Below are 20,661 nucleotides of genomic sequence, written 5' to 3'. Positions count from 1 at the left end.
TTTTATGGCCTGGATTAGTCCTTTGACTATTAGTCCACTAGATGGCTGCCTTAACCCCAGGGAAACAACCCTGCCCTATTCTCCACCCAGGAAAGCCTGAGTCACTGTGTTCCCAGAGAAGCGCAGGTGTCCTGGGTAGTCTTTGCTTTGAAGGCAGAGGAGGTGTCCAGTAACAGCTCTTCCCTGGGGGCCCCTTCTGGGGGTGAGGGGAGAGGTCACTCATTCATTCTCTCTCTTTGGTCCCCAAGAAGGTTTTGGAGACCCCACCACTGTCCAATGACCCTACCGTTGCACTAGGAAAATAGGAACGCTAAACAAGGTGATATATGTGAAAGCACTGGGAAAAGCAGAAAGGGACACTTTGTCACTAACTCGCTGTATGTCCTTTGGCACATCATTTCAGCTCTCTGGCCCTTAGCTTCCCCAGCTGTCAAATGATGGAGTTGAGTTGTGATCTCCAAGGTTCCTTCCGGCTTCCATAAATGCAAAGAGGTTTTTACTTTCTCTAATTCATTAATTCGACATTGACTGAGCTGTATACCTGGCACTCTCTGGTCCCCCAAAGACACAGTGGCAAATAAAACACAGTACCTCATATTTTTTAGGGAAGAAACAAACAAGGAACCACTTTTCAAAAAGATAATATTGGGCCGGCCCAGTGGTGTAGTGGTTAAGTTCGTGCACTCCACTTCAGCTGCCCAGGGTTTGTGGGTTCAGATTCCGGGCACAGACCTACGCACTGCTTATCAACCCGTGCTGTGGCAGGCGTCCCACATATAAAGTACAGGAAGATGGGCACAGATGTTAGCCCAGGGCCAATCTTCCTCAGCAAAAAGAGGAGGATTGGCAGCAGATGTTAGCTCAGGACTAGTCTTCCTCACCTAAGAAAAAAAAAAAGATAATATTTAATAGTGATTAATGCTATCAATAAAATGAAAATGGGGAATTTTCATGAGTGAGTGGAGAGAGGGTTGCTTCTTTAGATTGGTGAAGTCAAAAACAATTAAATAATTAAAAGAAAATTAAAAAAATAGATTGGTGAAGTCAGAGAAATCCTCTTTTGAGTTGGTGGTTTTAAGTTATGCCCTAAATAAGAAAGACCAGAAGGAAAAGGTACTTCTAGGTAGAGGGAATATCAGGTACATTCCCTGGAAGAGGGAATGAGCTTGGTGTGCTTTAGAAAGAAAAAAAAACCCACTTGTGATTGGAATTGAGTATACGATGGTGAGAATGGAGGGGATCAGGCTGGAAAGGTAGGCAGGGGCTAGGTCACACAGGCCCTCGAAGGCTGTGCGGCTCTCTCAGCTCCAAATTCACTTTTTTTTTTTTTTGAGGGAGATTGGCCCTGAACTAACATCTCTTGCCAATCTTCCTCTTTTTTCTTTCTTTTTTTCCTCCCCAAAGCCCCAGTAAATAGTTGTATGTCCTAGTTGTAGGTCCTTCTAGTTCTTCTATGTGGGACGCGACCTCAGCATGGCTTGATGAGTGGTGCGTAGGTCCACGTTCAGGATCCAAACTCGCGAACCACGCGCTGCCGAAGCACAACGGGCGAACATAACTGCTACGCCACCAGGCCAGCCCCACATCTGACTTTTTTTCTATCCTGCTCTGTGATATCAGCGCTGCAAACCATATTGCTCCTTTGTCAGCGAGCGTTAGGTTCTGTCAATAGGAGAGGATCCAGGGAGACTGGAAGGCAGGGGGAGAGACAAGGGACTTTCTCATGCCTGTTTGCTTGCTATTCCTATCAGGGTCACCTAAGTAATGACATCTTGCTTCTGACAGGTCATTTGGTTCGCTCTCCAGGTCCTTTCCACATTCCCAAGAACAGCCTCAGTGTGCTCCCTCAGAAGCGCCAGCAGCAGCTCCTCTTCAGAGTTCTCAGTCCAGCGTTGCAGGGCCCCTCCCGTAGCTCTTGAGGGACCAGCACCAATGTGATGTTGTCCCTTTCTTAGAGACGGAAGAACCAGCTCTCCACGGCTCCTGCTCTGAGAACCTCAACTTGTTCTCTTTGTTCTCCAGCCTAGACGGGGGAGCTGCTTCCTACAGGTGTTATGAAGTTACCTCAATGTTCACTTTTTGCTTTTTCAGCCCTCTACCACCTGTTTAATGCATTTCCTATTTAAAATGGTTTTTCTGACCAGACCCTGACTGACACAAAGGCCACAGTAATGACTTAGACTTGTATTCCAAGTCTAATGAAAGCCACTACATACATGGTTTTAAGCAAAGGATAGACTGGTGAATCTGAACAGTAACTCACTGCAAATAGTTACATAAGTTACAACAATCTGTTTTGAGACTTGGAATCTTGGAATAACGCGACAAGTTTCTGGAATGTCTGCTTCGTGATCCCCACTTTCCTAAAATGGCCACATCGTGTAGGTGAAATCAACCAGTGCTGAGATGACATTCCTTACACTAGTATTATCTTTGCGTTCATATGTGCTCCAGGCTTTTGCTATTGTTAAATATGTTAGCATCAGTTCTTGTAAGGTTCCACCAAATGGGACATGTGTATCCTAAAGTTCCACAGCCTGTGGCCACTGTGATCTACTAACTCCATCCCCTTCTTCTGTGAATATATAAATATATTTTTTCCTATTACATGTATGTGTGTATATATATATAAGTATGGATGGATGGATGGATAGATATGTATATAAATATATAAATTCTCCCCTCTATATTAATATGTACTATATATATACACAATGTATGTCATATATTTGGAACTCAAGCAAATGAGAATAAAACAATACTCTCTACCTCATAGGCTTACTGTTAGGACTAAATGAGAGGATGAATATAGAGCAGATGGGGATGTAGGAGTTTGAAATGGTAGCCATTCAGCAGTGAATAAAATAGCATTACAAAATTGCATCTTAGTGAACTGCTGTAATTTGGAGTGATTAACACTTCCTTCTCCATTCTTTTCTTTGGTGTCCTCAGAGGGAGACCAAAACATGTCTATTAAGTAGCTTTTCCAGAGAGGTTTCTGTGGTCTGGCTCCTTGTCATTGAATGTGCAAAGAATGGACACAAAAATGGTATGTGGAGTGTAAAATTTGGCATCAGATGATATAGAGCCAAGGGTTTTTATGCTTGATGAGCCTTTTTTCTCATCCATTAAATGGGTAGAGCTTCCTTTATCCCCACATCTCTCATTAAAAAAAGACATTATAAACTAGTTGTTCAATTGATTCGGAATTCCTTAAATTTTAAACAGTATCATTTTATTGAGAAATGTAAAATGTATATATTAATTTGCAAGGGTGGTTTTTCTTACTCTTTTTCTGTGGGGGCTTTTGCTTTTTCTTTTTGGATAGACCTTTAACTTGTGAGTTTGAAGGGACGAATGAACATCACCATTTTGTTTCTGAGAGATGTTCTGAACAGTTGTATTAGTTTGCTAGAAGTGCTGTAACAAAAACACCACAAACAGAGCGGCTTAATCAACAAAAATGTACTGTCTCACAGTTCTAGAGGTTGGAAGTCCAAAACCAAGGTGTTGGCAGGGATGGTTCCTTCTGAGGCTGTGAGGAAGAGTCTGTCCCACACCTCTCCCCTAGCTTCTGGTGGTTTGCTGACTTTCTTTGGCCTTCCTTGGCTTGTAGAAGCTTCACCTCCACCTCTGCCTTCATCTTCACAGGGCGTTCTCCCTGTCTGCACGTCTGTCTCCAAGTTTCCCTTTATAAAGACACAGTCAGGGCCGGCCCTGTGGCTTAGCGGTTGAGTGTGCGCGCTCCGCTACTGGCGGCCCGGGTTCGGATCCCGGGCGCGCACCGACGCACCGCTCCTCTGGCCATGCTGAGGCCGCGTCCCACATACAGCAACTAGAAGGGTGTGCAGCTATGACCTACAACTATCTACTGGGGCTTTGGGGAAAAAAAAAGGAGGAGGATTGGCAGTAGATGTTAGCTCAGAGCCGGTCTTCCTCAGCAAAAAGAGGAGGATTAGCATGGATGTTAGCTCAGGGCTGATCTTCCTCACAAAAAAAAAAAAAAGACACAGTCATGGTGGATTAGGGCCCATCCTAATGACCTCATTTTAACTTGATTAGATCTGTAAAGATCCTATCTCCAAATAAGGTCACGTTCTGAGGTCCTGGGGGTTAGGACTCCAACATATGAATTCGTGGGGGACACAATTCAACCCATAACAATATGCTTTTAAAAAAATAATTTCGATATTTTAAATGTGGTGCTTTTAAGGGAAAGTTTACAAAAATTAATAGCAGGGCTTCCATTATAAAAACAAACAAGTTCTTTTTTTGTGTGTGTGAGGAGATCAGCCCTGTGCTAACATCCGCCAATCCTCTTTTTTTTGCTGAGGAAGACTGGCCCTGGGCTAACATCCGTGCCCATCTTCCTCTACTTTATAGGGGACGCCGCCACAGCATGGCTTGCCAAGTGGTGTGTCGGTGCGCGCCTGAGATGTGAACCGGAGAACCCTGGGGCCGCCGCAGCAGAGCGTGCGCACTTAACCACTTGCGCCACCGGGACGGCCCCAAAAAAGTATTTTTTAAGTTAATACATACAGAAAACTCTTAGGGCAGAAACTCCTCTCCCCTAGTCTCCATCTCCCGGATCCAGAACTATTCCAGGTGTATACTACCATAATACCTTAGAGAAGGTAGAGACAGGGTTATAGTAATGATCCAAAGAGATAATGACTATAAATACTTTTTGTGTGAAGAGTTGTCAGAACATTCTGGAAATTCATGTTAAGAAACAGGCAATGATTCTTGGATACCTGATACGTTTAAAGGCAAAAAACTCAACCCTTATTACCTGTGGCAACTCAGGGCCTGTGTATCAAGTCTTTGCCTTTATTTTTCTTTCCATTCTCCTACTCTTTCCCTTTCCTAAAGCAATACTCGAGGGGCCGGCCCCGTGGCTTAGCGGTTAAGTGCGTGCGCTTCGCTGCCGGCGGCCCGGGTTCGGATCCTGGGCGCGCACCGAGGCACCACTCCTCCAGCCATGCTGAGGCCGCGTCCCACATACAGCAACTAGAAGGATGTGCAGCTATGACATACAACCATCTACTGGGGCTTTGGGGGGAAAAATAAATAAATAAAATCTTTAAAAAAAAAAAAAAAGAAACAGGCAATGATTCTTGGATACCTGATACGTTTAAAGGCAAAAAACTCAACCCTTGTTACCTGTGGCAACTCAGGGCCTGTGTATCAAGTCTTTGCCTTTATTTTTCTTTCCATTCTCCTACTCTTTCCCTTTCCTAAAGCAATACTCGAGGGGCTGGCCCGGTGGCGCAAGTGGTTAAGTGCGCGCGCTCCGCTGCGGTGGCCCGGGGTTTGAAGGTTCGGATTTCAGGCGCGCACCGACACACCACTTGTCAGGCCATGCTGTGGTGGCGTCCCATATAAAGTGGAGGAAGATGGGCACAGATGTTAGCCCAGGGCCAGTCTTCCTCAGCAAAAAGAGGAGGATTGGCAGATGTTAGTTCAGGGCCGATCCTCCTCACACAAAAAAAAAAAAAAAAAAAAGAAATACTCTATATAGATTTAAAAAATGTCCCTACTTTCTTGGGATAGTTTGAGTCCATATTGGTCCATGCTCAAAAACCTTGATAATTAGGCCAGTAAAAACCTTTAAAAATTGGTTTAAATAAATATTTGAAAATACTAATTGCATTTCAATTAGTATCTGTATTGGTTAAGACTGTTGGATTGCAAATGAGGGAAATTCAGCTCAACCTGGTTCAAGGAAATAAGAGAGTTTATTGTCTCTCATAATAGAAAAGTTCAGGGGTGGGAGCAGCTTCAAGCATGACAGGATCCAGGGACTCAAAGGATGTCATCAGGATTTAGTCTCCCTCCCTCCCTGTCTGTCTTTTTGCCCCACTGTTCTCTAGGTTGGCCAGCCTCACAGACTGGTCTCCTGCTCCACGTGACCTCTGCCCCTACTTCCGAATGCTATCTTAGCAACACCAGTGGCAAGGGAGTGTCTTTTTCCTACTATTCTCAAAACAAAGTTCTGAAATAGAAACTCATTGGCCTGGTGCTAAATCAATCAATGTGGCCTGGCAGTGGATCCAGCGTTCCAATTGGCCAGACCTGGCTTACATGCTCAACTCTGGAGTGACGTGTATGGGAGATGGTTAGCACTCTCCAAACCACATGGACTTTGAGAAGGAGAGATAAAATTAAGGTGCTCCTGTCTGAAGAAAGAGAGATGGATTCTGGGCAATCAAAAACAACCATTGTTCCAGAGCACAGATTTTTAGGGCAGTAAAAATACTCTGAATGATACTGGTAATGATAGGTACATGCCATTATACATCTATCCAAACCCACACAATGTACAACACCAAGAGTGAACCCTAAGGTAAACTGTGGGCTTTGGGTAATAATGATGTGTCAATGCAGGTTCATCAATTGTAACAAATGTACCCCTCTGGTGGGGGATGTTGATAAAGGGGGAGGCTGTGCATGTGTAGGGCAGGTGGTATATGGGAAATCTCTGTACCCTCCCCTCAATTTTGCTGTGACTCTAAAACTGCTCTAAAAAAATTAAGTAAAAACAGCAACAAAAACCTCCGTCCACTACGATGTCTGCCCTCTTGAAAAATCCAATAGATGCTTCAGCCGTAGGCTGGTGCTCTCTGCTGCATCAGATATTGCTGACCACTCATTCCTTGAAACTCCACTACCGTGGCATCCGTGATACACTCTCTCCGTTTCTTCTGTGACTTCTCTGACTGGCATCTCTCAGGCTCCATGAGCACTTACCTCTCAGATGCAGAACGTCAGGTTCTGCCCCTGGCCGCCTGCTCTTCTCTCTGCTCTCTCCTAGAACAGTTTTATCCTCTCGCATGTTTTAATCCCCAACTGGATCCTCAAGCTGCAGACTCTGCTTGCTACACATCCCCACTCGGATAACAATGGGCCCCTCAAAATTCCTTATCAGAGACTGACTTTGATGGCCTCCAATGAATAACGCCTCCCACTACTCACAGCCTGGGGCTGCCTTTCTGTGAGTCCTACTTGGTCTTGTTAACTGACAGAATGTGGTGGAAACATCACTGTGTCAGTTCCAAGCCTAAGATTTAAGAAAGGCTGGAAGCTTCTGCTTTCACCTTCTTAGGAGCCCTGAGCCACCGTGTAAGAATCATGGAGAGGCTGCTGGAAAGACCAAGAGAAGAGAGAGAAACGCAGCTGTTCCAGCATCCCAGCTGAGCCCAGCCCACAGCTGATCCATCAGCTGGTTAGTCACACAAGTGACTATCAGCAAGGCCAGTGGAAGAACTGTCCAGCTGAGCCCAGCCCAGCTTGCAGAATCATGAGAAATAAGAAAATAGTTGTTGTGTTAAGTCATTACATTTGTTACATAGCAATAGATAAGCAAATAGATAAGCAAAACATTCCTCATATCTAAAGCCAAACTCAGTATCTTCCTCTTCAGACTCGTTTGTTTTCCTGAGGTCATAGTTACAGCTAATGGCACCATTATCTACCTAGGTGCCTAAGCCAGAAAGTGAGACATCATCTTAGACTCCTCCCTCCCCACCACCCCTATCCAACCAGCTATCCAACTTGCTGGCTTGATCTCCTAAATATTTCTTGAACCCGGCCCTCTACTATTGCTCAACAATTTTGCTCCAGTTCAGGTTCTGTTCTTCTCTTCTCTCCACCTGTCTGGTCTTCTTATCTTCAGCCTAGTTCTTAGATCCATCTGCTACACTGCTTCCAGGATGATCCTTCTATAATGAATATCCAACCATGGTAGTTCTTCGCATAACAGGCTTCTGAGTTCCCTGTGGCCTACAAATAAAGTCCAAACTCAGCCATAGAAGGCTCTTTGACAACGGCTTTCATTTACTTTTGCAATTCCACTGTGTAACTCCTTTTTATATGCTGTATCAATCAGGGCTTAGACAGGAGACAGAAACTACACGTTATTTAATGGAGAAAATTTAATATAAGAAATTGTTAACTAGGTATAAACTGGGAAACTAGGTAACTGAAAGAGTAAAGAGAGAACTTTAAGGCATCGCAGAGGCAGCAACTACAAGCAGCAGCTCTCAACACTCAGGCTAAGGGGACAAAAGGAAGGGATCGGTGTCATTTAAACTTAAAAACGTAGACGAGAGGTCCCACGTTGCTGAAACCCAAACTCCACGGAGGGGGCTCTGCTCAGCTGGTGCTAGTGTCTTTGAGCTTAGAGGGTGACCCTGCAGAGGTTCTTGTAGGTCCTCGTGTCTGGAAGGAGAGTGTGAGGTAATGAGGCTAGTTCTCAAAGTGTGGGAAAAACTGCAAACTGGATATAGCTGCTGCTATGGGAAGGAAATGCAGCTGCGAGGGTGAAGAAGTGTTGCTGGGATGACGTTCACAGGAAACTTTTTCCTCCTCCAGCCTTGCAGTCTCTCCCTAGCCCTCCCTGTTGCAGAGTAGAACACTGACACCGCTGGCAAAGCAGAAACGTAGTTTTGCAGTGCATCACAAAGCAGAGTAGAGAAGCTGGGGTTTGGAGTGGAGAAACAGTACCTCTATAACTGACGCACTTGCCATGTTACTGTCCCTTCTCCTTGCTTTGCTCCCACCTGTTTCAGGACATTTGCATGTGCTGTTTCCTCCTCTCGAAATGCACTTCCCTCTTCTCTTTGCCTAGTTAACACCTAATTTTCAAATCTCAGCTCAGTTTCAAAGCCTTCTTTGACTTCCCTGATGACGTCAAATTACTCTACAATAGGCTCCGTTAGCTTCTTTGTAGCATTGTCACGGTTACAAGTTTACATTTTGTGTCATTTTTGTATTAATGCCCACTAGACAGTAAGGGCATTAATCTCAAGGGCAGGGACCATCCCCCACCTCCCCCTTGATTTTTCTTAAATTTGTGTCCCTAACCTCTAACACAGTCCCTGGCACATAGTAAGGGCTCAATAAATATTTGCTGAATGGAGTGAGAAATGTGGCGTAAATAGCCATGGGGAAGTCAATACCCTGCCTGAACAGGGATTTTTCTGAGTCATCAGCTTCTAGTACTGTCTCTGTTCTGGGTGTACCCAGTAAGTCTTCCTCCTGCCTTTGACCATCAGTATCTCAGTTCCCATCCCCTGATACAACTGCTATTTGTGTTGTCATTCTGAGACATTCTATGTGTACGTGCAAGCAAAACGTATCATTATATATTCTCACAGAGGTGCTTCATTCTTTTGAATAACTGTTTCACCGTAGGAAAACACCACAGTTTAGTTAACCAGTCCTTTCTTCAAAGACATTTAGGTTGTTTCCCATCTTTTGGTTCTACAAATAATGCTGCAATAAATAATCTTGCACATAACAACTGTACGCCTATGTGCGGTTATATTATAAACATCCCTTGAAACACCATCTTTTACTTTGGTGCAAGGTAAAGAGATTATGCAGACATGGCAGCAAGGATCCTGGATGCTCAGAAAGTACCTCAAAAGGTGGGAGTTTCTCGGTCAGACCTCCACTTTCAGAATTTGGTACTCATCTAGTCCTAATGTGCAACTAGAGTTTGGAGGCCACTTGGAAACTGAATTGTTCCAACCAAGCTCCGAAGACACTGATACATTAACTACAATGTCTTAGATTTCTTTGCTGCATCCTTCCATATCTCTTTCTCCTTTCACAATGGGACAGATTTGTACTTGCTTGTTTGCTGTCATCTACACTAGACCACAAAGTAGTCCAGTGGATAGTACTGAACAAGACAGATGATGCCCTTGTTCTTATGGAACTATTTTTATTATTTTTACCTTTATAGGCTTTTTTGTGTGTAAAGATTAAATGAAATAATGGAAATAGTGATAGTTGGGCATTTAAAATGTTTACATCTATACACACATATAACACATCTTTATGTATGCAAACACAAAGCTGGAAGGTTCATAATTATGCTTGCCATAACTACTTTTTTCCTCTCTGCCCCCGCCCCGTACTTACTCTCGAAGAGCTCACACCTTAACCTCCAAGTGTCCCAAAGAGTTGGTTTGCTTTCAGCCCAAGGCGAGTGCGATGCGCCGCCAGTAGGGGGCAAGAACCACCCAGGCGTGCCTACTCCCTAAGCAACGGAGTCCAACAGCACTCTCAGAATGACTTTACAAAAGGGTTCCCAAGAAATTAATCTGTTTATTCTGTTAGGGCATTTAATGATAATAATAAAATAAAAGATGAAAATAAGGAAATGACAGGTGGTAGTGATTCCTATTCTGCAGCCATCATTAATTGATAATAATGATGAACAGATTAATAGTTTGTTCAGGTCACCGGGTGTGTATGAGGAAAGAAGAAGTGAAGCTGACTGTGCTCACACCCCCCAGGATGTGATAACGGCAGTGGACCAAGGGCTCCGAGTTACTTGCGGTTTCATATTGAATAAGTGCTTTGACCGAGCCTAATAAGCAATGAGTATGCAAATATTTTTTCCTGGGACTGACTACGTAATGAAGAGCTTTTCAAAGTGACAGAGACGCCACTAGGTAACTTCCTGGGTCGAAGCCACACACCCAAAGCCTTTTGAAAATAGCTTCGGGCCCCTCCTGGCCCGACTTTCACAGCAGGTGTAGGACGCATGCGCCCGGCACACCGGCTGACCTCCTCGCGGCAACCCAGAGCGCGGACCTTCTTCCCGACAGCCCGCGGGGGAGAAAGGGCGGGGGAACGGAATTCTCGCGAGTCTTTCGAGAGCCGGCGGAAGCAGTAGACACGTGACTCTCCTAAGCGGCCTTCGCCTTCCCCCCCTCCCCCTTCTCGGAAACCCGGCCCCCTCACCCCTCGCCCACCCCGGAGCCGCGGTAATGGACCGTTTGGGTTCCGGAATTCCCTTGGATCCAACTACTGGTACCGGGTCGGCGGGAGCCGGCGGAGTCCGTGTTTGGCGGCGAAGGCACGGGGCGGTCAAGATGGGGGGGGGAATCATCTTCCTTCACCTAGGAGGGAGGCGGGGCGGAGAGGGGCACTGCGCAGCGGGTGGGGGGAGGGAGGAAGTCACGTGGGGCGCGCGGCGCCTCATCCGTCGCCCCACCCCTACCCTCCCGGCGGGCGGGCGGGGGGGGGGGTTGGGGGGAGGGGCGTCAAGATGGCGGCGGGGAGGTAGGCAGAGCCGGACGCCGCTGCCGCCGCTGCCACCGCCGCCTCCGCTCCGCTCGCCTCTGGTTCTTCAAGCTCTCGCCGCCCGGGAGCAGCTGTGCCGGCGTCGGATCCCGCGGGGAAAGTAAGCCTTTCCCTCGGCCCTTCTCTGCTTCCACACTCCCCCTCCCGGACAGCCTCCCACTCCCACCCTCAGGGGGCCGTGTGGGGCCGGCTGGGGGGGGCGCCACCTCACCCCGGCTTGGGGCCTCCGTCGCCCCTCGCCGCCCCTTCGGCTGCACGCCCGGGGCCCTCGGGGCACGGTCTCGGCGGCGGCCCCGCCGCGCTCGCCTCCTCCGCCCGTCCGCGCCGGGCCCTGCGGTCGCCGCGCGTGGGGCTCCCGGGCCCGGGGGCCTCGCTGTCCCGGGCCGGAGGCACCCTTTGGGCGGGGAGGCAGGGTCTGCGGACGCCGGCCCGGCCCCGCTCGGGTCGCCCCCTGCTCGCCCCGCTGCACCTGGGGGCTGCGCGTCCCGGACCCGCAGGAAAGTGAGCTCCGCAATCCTTCAAAAGTCCTTCTGCGGGAGGATCGCTCCCAGGTCGGGGCGAGTGCGGGGGGCGGCGGGGGTCTGGACCCCGTGCCTGCAGTTTTGTGATTGCCTCGCTCCCAGGGCGGTTGGGAAGGTGCGGAGACACGTGGGGGCCACCTTCACCTCCCCGGGTGATGAGGTTCGTCTCACCTCCGGCGAGCTCGCCTCCCAGACCCGAAGCATCTTTGCGGAGGGGAAGGGCGGTTGGGGATTTGCTTACTTGAAGAGTGTTTGGCGTAACGAGCATCTAAAGTTCCCCAAACCAGTGTGTGCTGGTGGTTTCCCAGAAGTGGTTTGGGGTCGGTTTAACCGCTGAGGAGATTTGGATGTTCCTGAACCCTTGTGATTGTTTCTTTCTTGACCCTGGCGTCCAGCTCCTCCCCTTTCCACCCCGGCTTTGTGCTTCTGTTTGGTTAATGTTTGCGGACCGCTAACTTGATCCTCGCACAGAGAAGCTCTTTTTATGTGCGTGCTCCGTTTACTGTGGGAAGCTTTTGTTTTGGGGAGTCGCTGGTTGAGAAACGTGGGAAAAGAACGGGCGAGAAAATGAGAGTGAAATAAAGCAACGTTTTTATCCATTGAATTGCGCAGCCAATTGTAACCGCACCCGGAAGTTTGTGCTGAACACGTGTTGATGAGGGAAGGGTAAAAACTGGGTCCCCTTTGACCTTTGAAAGTTGATTATTGGCAGTTTATGTTGAGTTAAATGTTTCATGTTCTCCAGGCAACTAGAATTCGGGACGGAATAGAGCTTCTAAAGAGTCAGCCGGGAGGGTCTAGAAAGCTGTCAAACCCTCAATTGCCCTAGCGCGCATCGACTTAACAGTTGCAGGCACTTAAACCGGATAACAGTGCAGAGGGATTCCGTTTTTTCCCCCAGTTATTTACGGGAGTCAGAACTGATTTTTCTAAGCGGTAGGGAAAGCCATCGTCATTGCACAAAAGATGGTTTGTGCAGAATTTCTAAAAGACAGAATTTGCTACTGGTGCCTTGAGTGAGACGTTAATTTTTCAAGCAAGGGGATATTTTATTTTCATGTTTGAAGAAGTTGTTTCCAGAATTAACCTTACCAGAGAAGACATCTTTACTTTTTTTCTCTGGCTTCTACTTTTGAACTCCTGATTTAACTTTATTCCATACAATTGTTTTCAGAATTTTAAATAAGTTTTACTCTAGTTTCTGGATAAGTGTTAACAAAAGACAGTTATTGGTTTACAAGTCGTTCATTCATTTATCCATTCATTCGTTGAATACTTTTATGTGTGAGGCAGTTTTACATGTTTTAAGGGCTTTCCTGAAATTATACTATTTAAAAACGGGCAGTATGGAGCTTCTGTTCATCCTTGTTTGAATGATTCACCTCAGAGACTTTAGCTATAGATACGTTTTGGTGTTTCTTCGTCTCTAAATTGAGCTTTGATTTGAGACTTGCTGCCTGTGAAGGACGTGGACAGTTAGATCTGAGGTCTGGTCTGACCAAGTAACCTGACTTTTCATGAGGCTCTGGGTTCTCACACTTTGCCTGCCTAAAGTTGATGTAAAGATACTTTCTGAGAGGAATTGCTTTCACATTAAATAGCCAATTAATAACCAAAATGATGTAATCCTAAAGTTTTTGCAGTTGTCTTTGTTTTTAAATGCTAATTGACAGGTCCACTTTGATGTGGTTGAACTTACTAAGTATTAAGGACAACCTTGGGATACCACTGAAATCTTTGTAGATGAAAAGGATAGGGTCTTGAAGAGCAGGAACTCTATTTTATGAATAAGATGTGGTACAAAACTTATCAAATTAGTTTATTTTTTGGGAGGCAGTATATATAGCACAGATCAATGATTTTCAAATCTTTTACTGCATCCCACAGTAAGAAATATGGTGTACGTTGGGACTTTGTACATAGGTACACATAGAACTGGAAAACTCCTTTCATGAAGTAATGTTTACCTTCTTTACATGCTCTGCACTAATTTTCTGTTACTGAATATTTAAAAATACTGATCATGATGCACTAAATGGTTTGACAACCCACTGTGTTGTGACCAGCAATTTGAAAAATATTGGGATAGGGTTAAGAATCTTGGAGGGATGTGATGTCAGCCAGGTTTATAATTCTGCTCCAAGCTTGCTCTGTTGTTTCTTCGTTATACTTCATCTCTCTAAGCCTCAGTTTCTCATCTTTGGCAAGAGAATAATGGGTAGCATTTACTCAGGGGTTATCTTGAGGGTTAAAGAAGCAATCCAACCATATGGTAAATCTCAAGAGTAGCCATCTGAATTTGATCTGGTGATCAAGAAATTTGTTTCATGGGCTGGCCCCGTGGCTTAGCGGTTGGGTGCGCGTGCTCCGCTGCTGGCGGCCTGGGTTCGGATCCCGGGTGCACACTGACACACCGCTTCTCCGGCCACGCTGAGGCCGCGTCCCACATACACCAGCTAGAAGGATGTGCATCTATGACATACAACTATCTACTGGGGCTTTGGGGGGGAAAAATAAATAAATAAATAAAATCTTAAAAAAAAAAAAGAAAAGAAATTTGTTTCATTCCCCGCCCCCCCATTCTTTCTTGTGTTTCTTGTGTAAAGCATTTTTGAAACTTTGTCTATAATGTACACATTCCTTTGTGAATCCATTCTTCTTATAGGTTTTGCAGTGAGTGTGGGGAGGGGGCACTTGACTGAGAATTACTCCCTTGAGAAGTAGACATTAAAAAATACAGATTATATCCTTTTAGGTAAAGAAATTCTCTAACGAACTTCTTTATACCTGTCTTCTCTTCCTCTTGATGTTCTTAAGGAACCAGCACTCAGTAGACAAATACTTGTTGATAGACTAAATCAGCTAAATTCTAAGTGGATCATTCATTATCCTTCAAATTCTTAAACCAAATGTCGGTCATCACATCTGGGCTGCATAAAAGCAAAGTTGAAGCTGAGTCAAAAATCAAACATGCTTAGCTCTATTAAATAATGAGAAAAAATCCTTTTTGTTATTAGTTCAGGCAAAGATACTTGCTAAGTAATATTATATGTACACGTTTAAAGATGTCTGCCAGTTCCCTGTAGACATGCTAACTGATTAACTGGACAGACTGGATGTGTGACACTTTTAGGTAAAAAGGGAACTAGTATTTTATGGAACAAATTTGGAAGTTAACTATTGAATAGATTGCCAACAAATAAAGTTTGTTTTCTGGGAAATAAAGTGTTGCATCAGAGATATGGAAGAAAACATATTTTTTGGACAAGATACTAATGTTTATCAAAACAGTAGTTAATAGCTAGAGGCTAACATTTACTCCAAGTAAGTAGTATAACATTTACTCAACTCAGCAATCCTATACGGTAGGTTCTATTTTTATTCCCATTTGAAGATGAGGAAACTGAGTCACAGAGGTTATTACTCGACCATATCCTAGTAAGTGGGTGATGTAGCTAGTATTTGAAGGCAGGTATTCGGCTTGACTCCAGTCTCCTCAGCCTCTGTGGTGTGCTGCCACTGCTGCAGATACATCCCTTGTATCTGCCCGGAGCTATGAAGGTCTGCTTTAGGTCTCAACAAGAGGAACCTTGTCCTCTTTGATAGGTTTCACTCTTGGTATTCTCACTGGGAACTGCATCCTTTCATTCTTCTGGTTGGCTGTTGTTTCTCAGGATTCTCTTCTTGCCGAGGATGGCTTTTAGTTTCTCTCTACTACTGTATCCTTATTTCTTATTTATCATAGGTGCTTTGATAGGTGTACTGTTTTGAAATAGGTGATAATTTCAAATGTATTTATGATAAAAAGGGAACCTTTTTGTTGTCCATTGTTGGAGACAGAATCACTCTGCAGTTAGTAACTTCTGGGTTTGGTAGATTGTTACATGTTAAATGTCACCTGAGGTCTGTGAAATCTTTTGTAGACACATTGTAACACAGTTCTTATACCTAACAGTATTTGCATTTATATTGTACTTAGTGGGTTCAAAGTGAAAGTGTTGTTTACCCTCTCAGGAGTAAATCTTACTTATTTGTAAAAGAGGAGAAGAAGAGCTGGCCCCATGGCTTAGCGGTTAAGTGCTCACGCTCCGCTGCTGGCAGCCCGGGTTCGGATCCCGGGCGTGCACCGATGCACTGCTTCTCCGGGCATGCTGAGGCCGCGTCCCACATACAGCAACTAGAAGGATGTGCAGCTATGACATACAACTGTCTACTGGGGCTTTGGGGGAAAAATAAATAAATAAAATTAAAAAAAAAAAAAAGAGAAGATTGGATAATATAACCTTTTAATGGCTCTCTTCTCAGCCTGAGCACTGAAATTCTGTGAGTCTGTAAGAGTTTCAGAATAGGAATATGATTAAATATTAAGGATTTTGCCTAATGGAGTTAGATAGAGAATGGCATAGATGTTCCCTCTTTATACCTTTTCCCCCTTCTCACTGCAAAAAAGTGCAAGTAGAGAATGTGTGCTCAGTTGGCTGAGAGAAAGGATCCCTAGATTTCATTTGTGTATAAGATGTATATAAAGTTAAAATCGCTTTCATTAATAGCTTGTAAAAGACAACGTCTTTGGGGGGATGGCCCCGTGGCTTAGCAGTTAAGTGCGCGTGCTCCGCTGCTGGCGGCCTGGGTTCGGATCCCGGGTGCGCACCGACGCACCGCTTCTCCGGCCATGCTGAGGCCGTGTCCCACATACAGCAACTAGAAGGATGTGCAGCTATGACATACAACTATCTACTGGGGCTTTGGGAGGGAAAAAATAAATAAATAAATAAATAAAAAGACAATGTCTTTTTTTTTTTTTTTTTTCCTGAGGAATACTGGCCCTGGGCTAACATCTGTGCCCATCTTCCTCTACTTTATATGGGATGCCGCCACAGCATGGCTCAACAAGCAGTGCGTCGGTGTGCGCCCGGGATCCAAACTGGCGAACCCCGGGCCACCACAGCGGAGTGCACGCACTTAACTGTTTGTGCCACCAGGCCGGGCCCCTAAAAGACAATGTCTTTTACAGACATTGTCACTACTAGGTTACTTATTCAGACCGGAAGGTCTCAAATTGTGATTCCTATGAACTAATTTTGAGAAGGTCACTGATAGTACTGTTTATAACTGTTGCCATCATTTCTTGTATGAACAGGTTTCTTCCCCAAATTCCTCACTTCCATGATAATATTTCTGTACTTTTAACGCTCATTGTTTGGAAAATATATTTCAAAAAGCTCTCATGAATTCGGTAACACTTTTCAGTGATTTTTACTTTCATTAATTAATGATGTTTCTATACCTCTGAGTATAACTAGACAAGGCTTGGTGTGCATCTGATGGATTAATGGATCCCTTGGCCTCCAAGGGTTCTGTTGGTCTGTAGTTTAGGAGTCACTGGTTTAAAACAATGTACTTTTGTTTCAAATGTAAGTAAATCATTATTTCCAATATTTACCAAAAAAAAATGACATTTTGATAGTCTCTGGAGTTCTATTAATCTAGGTCAACATTACCCGTAGCAAGTGGTCCAAGACCCCCTATTCCCATAGGCCAGTGGTCCTAATGAAGTATTTTATGGATTGAAAGTCTTTTTAAGGCATTGATTTTAGCTCTCTTGGTATGTGTTTGCACTGTGTACTAGGATAATTTGTAAAGTATGGTCAACTATGTCTGTAAGAAAAATGGATCAACTTTGCTTAAAATCCATGTTGGAACATTTCTCTTATTTGTGTCTTCTGTCATCCAATTCCTTCATACTATCTCTGTCTTGCTGATAATACTCTCTCCCCCTTCCAATTTTAATCTCAGACTGGCATTTATTTTGAAGTTAAGTATTGCAACTTCACAGGTTACCAACATTGGCTTCTTGATCTCCTCATTGGAAAGAGAGTGCCTGGGCTTTGGGAGTTTGAGTAATTTAGATCTGGGTGGGTGGCCTTGGGCAGGTGATTTAAGCTTTCTGGGACTGAATTTTCTCTCTAAAATTGTAATACTGTCTTCTTCAGCTTTGTTGTAGAGGAAGCTCGTGGTGTATATGAAGATCCTAACACTGTGTCAGGCCTGTAAAAGATACTTAATCACTGTCAATTCCTCTTCCCTTTCTCCTTCCTGCTCAAAATGTTTTCTTCCTTAGACTTTTTTTTCCTGTCTCTGAAAAACTTTGGGGAAATCTAATTTGGAGTATCTATCCTTCCTCCTATCTTTTAAACAGTGGGTCTGCCCTTAGTTTCATTTCTGGATGTCTGTGGTTTCCACCTTAAACTCATTCATATTTCCGTTACAACTTCTTTCTAAATGATGCGCAAGTTTATGTGACATAGACCTACCTAGTAGAGAATTTCTCTGTTAAATATCTTGCTTTCATCCAAAACAGTAGTTCTTTTTTTTTTTTTTTTAAAGATTTTATTTATTTTATTTTTTCCCCCCAAAGCCCCAGTGGATAGTTGTATGTCGTAGCTGCACATCCTTCTAGTTGCTGTATGCGGGACTCGGCCTCAGGATGAACGGAGAAGTGGTGCCTCGATGCGCACCCGGGATCCGAACCCGGGCCACCAGCATCGCAGCGCGCGCACTTAACCACCAAGCCACAGGGCCGGCCCAAAACAGTAGTTCTTATATGTTGGAAGTCATGCTGGTCATGGTATTCTTGGCTAACACCTTTTTTTGTAGGACATAATGAAACACCGACATTTAATTCTATCACAGTCTGATAACAAATGGGCTAGCTGAAAATTAGCATATTATTTATGTAACATGAAATTAGTTTTCTGAGAAAAACAAGTACAGTCAGATTTCCCATAAGTATTTTTGTATATATAAATTGGTTATTTCAGATAAATTAATGAAAAAAGTTAAAATCGAGAAAGCTCTGTGAAACGTTTTTCCCCCCACAAAATGGATAAAAATCCATTTTGGTGGTAGAATACTTTGATCTGGCTCCTAAGAGTACAGTTGGAAAACCCCAGCCTAAAATATATTTGTTTGCTCCTAAAAAGGTATTTTTCCTTCTAAACTCCATATAACTCATTTTTCAGGTCTCCTGGGCTCAACTTTTATTTTTTCACTTTTTTTTTGGTTTAAGTCTAATCATCCATCAATTCATGTTTTTTTGTTTGTGTGTTTCATATTCTCTCTTCTATTTTGAGGGTTTTTTTTTGTGTGTGTGAGGAAGATCAGCCCTGAGCTAACATCCATGCCAATCCTCCTCTTTGTTTGCTGAGGAAGACCGGCCCTGAGCTAACATCCGTGCCCATCTTCCTCCACTTTATGTGGGACGCCGCCCCAGCATGGCTGGACAAGCGGTGCGTCGGTGCGCGCTCGGGATCTGAACCTGGGCCGCCAGTAGCAGAGCGCGCGCACTTAACCGCTAAGCCACGGGGCTGGCCCTTATTTTGAGTTTTTATTTAAACTTAGTCTCGTGGATTCTCCTTCCTAAATATCTTGGAATCTATTCCCCCTCTTTCTCTCCACATCCTGCTATTATAGCACATCATCTCTCTCCTGGTCTGCTGTAGCACTTTCCTAAGATGTCTCCCTGCTTCTGGTCTTATTCTCCCCATTCTCAGTTTGCTTCCACACTGCTGTGAGGTAATCTTTCTGAGTCACAAATCTGACTATGTCATGCAGTCCTCTGTCTAAAAACCCTTTAGTGACCCCTATTACCCACAAGATTAAGTGAAATCTCTAGCATGGTGTACAAGACTGTGGGCGATATCTTCTTCATCTCTTGCTGTCGCCTACCTCAGCCTCATATTTCTGTTCTAGGCTTCCATGCCCATGTTGAATTACTCCAACCGTTGTTGTTCAAGGGTGCCAACGTCTTTCATGCCTGCGTGAGTTTTAATGCACTGTCCAGAAGATCCTTGTCCACCTGGTGATTTCTTCCTTGAGATTCAGCTGCACTCTCATCTTTGTAACCTCTCTCCCCAGGCTCAGTTCAGCATTTCCTTTGTTCCCATAGCATTTTGTAGACATATACTCTTGCTGTGTTTTATGTACTTCTCTGTTCTTTCCATCTTTTTCTTTCTTTCTTTATTTTTTTTTTTGTGAGGAAGATCGGCTGATCTAACATCGGATGAGCTAAGATCCGATGCCAATCCTCCTCTTTTTGCTGAGGAAGAGTGGCCCTGGGCTAACATCCGTGCCCATCTTCCTCTACTTTACATGGGACGCCGCCAGAGCATGGCTTGACAAGCAGTGTGTCATTGTGCGCCCGGGGTACCAACCAGCGAACCCCGGGCCGCCTCAGCGGAGCGCGTGCACTTAACCGCTGCACCACCAGGCTGGCCCCTGTTCTTTCCATCTTAATGTGGATTTCTTGGGATCAGAGACTATTTCTTTTTCATCCTTTTTGCCTGATATGTAGCAGGTTCTTCATAAATATTGAATGCGTAGATCTGGTAGAAAAGGTTGGTTCATATTTAGAAGAGAGCTAATTGTCATTTTAAGTTTTTATATTTTGTTCTAAAGATGGTGGAGCCAGGGCAAGATTTACTGCTTGCTGCTTTGAGTGAGAGTGGAATTAGTCCGAATGACCTCTTTGATATTGATGGTGGAGATGCGGGGCTTGCAACTCCAACACCTACCCCTCCAGTTCAGCAGGTAAGAGTTTTCCAAAGGCTCTGTAAAAAGTAGATTTGTCTTAATTTTAATTTCTGCTTATAGAAATGAATATTGTTAAGCCTTAATTTAAATATACATGTGAGTGTTATTTTTGAGTATTATTCTTCATTCATGAGGTGAAAAATATTTGCATTGAAAATCAAGACATTAATTTCTGCTTTGGTATATATGTAAAAGTAAGAGATGAATTGTTTAGAGTTGTTGTGGGAGGATCATTAATCTCCTTAATAGTTGTCTTTGTACTTTATAGAAACATTTTTCTGAGGTTTCACTATATATGTTCTCTGAATTTTAGCACAGTTTTGTGAAGATGTTATACTTGCAAAGATTGTTTACTTTGTACCTAGTATCAGTGATTTTACATTCTGTTTGTAAAGTTTGACCTCTTTTTTGTTTTAATAAAGTAAATACATCTCTTGTTCTTGAAACA

General features: G+C 44.3%; 1 protein-coding gene across 5 annotated transcripts in view; it reads left to right on the top strand.

Moving 5' to 3' along the window:
* The first annotated feature begins 10,740 nt into the window (after nucleotides 1-10,740).
* The window catches only part of SBNO1 (strawberry notch homolog 1), a 61,719-nt gene continuing 51,798 nt past the window's right edge, over nucleotides 10,741-20,661 (top strand). For 3 of the 5 annotated variants that reach the window (XM_087423405.1, XM_087423406.1, XM_087423403.1), the window contains exons 1-2: nucleotides 11,065-11,200; nucleotides 20,079-20,210. In XM_087423405.1, the coding sequence (XP_087279531.1) occupies nucleotides 20,079-20,210 (132 nt within the window). In that variant the 5' untranslated portion in view covers nucleotides 11,065-11,200. Of the gene's footprint in view, nucleotides 10,874-11,064; nucleotides 11,201-19,373; nucleotides 19,442-20,078; nucleotides 20,211-20,661 lie in introns of those variants that run through there. The other 2 variants (XM_087423404.1, XM_087423407.1) reach the window with 2 other exon arrangements.

The sequence above is a fragment of the Ceratotherium simum genome, chromosome 35, assembly GCF_057802395.1.
Source record: "Ceratotherium simum simum isolate JZ-2026a chromosome 35, ASM5780239v1, whole genome shotgun sequence".
NCBI lineage: Eukaryota > Metazoa > Chordata > Mammalia > Perissodactyla > Rhinocerotidae > Ceratotherium > Ceratotherium simum.
The sequence above is the reverse complement of the archived record's forward strand: the minus strand, read 5'-3'. Positions and strand labels throughout refer to the sequence as shown.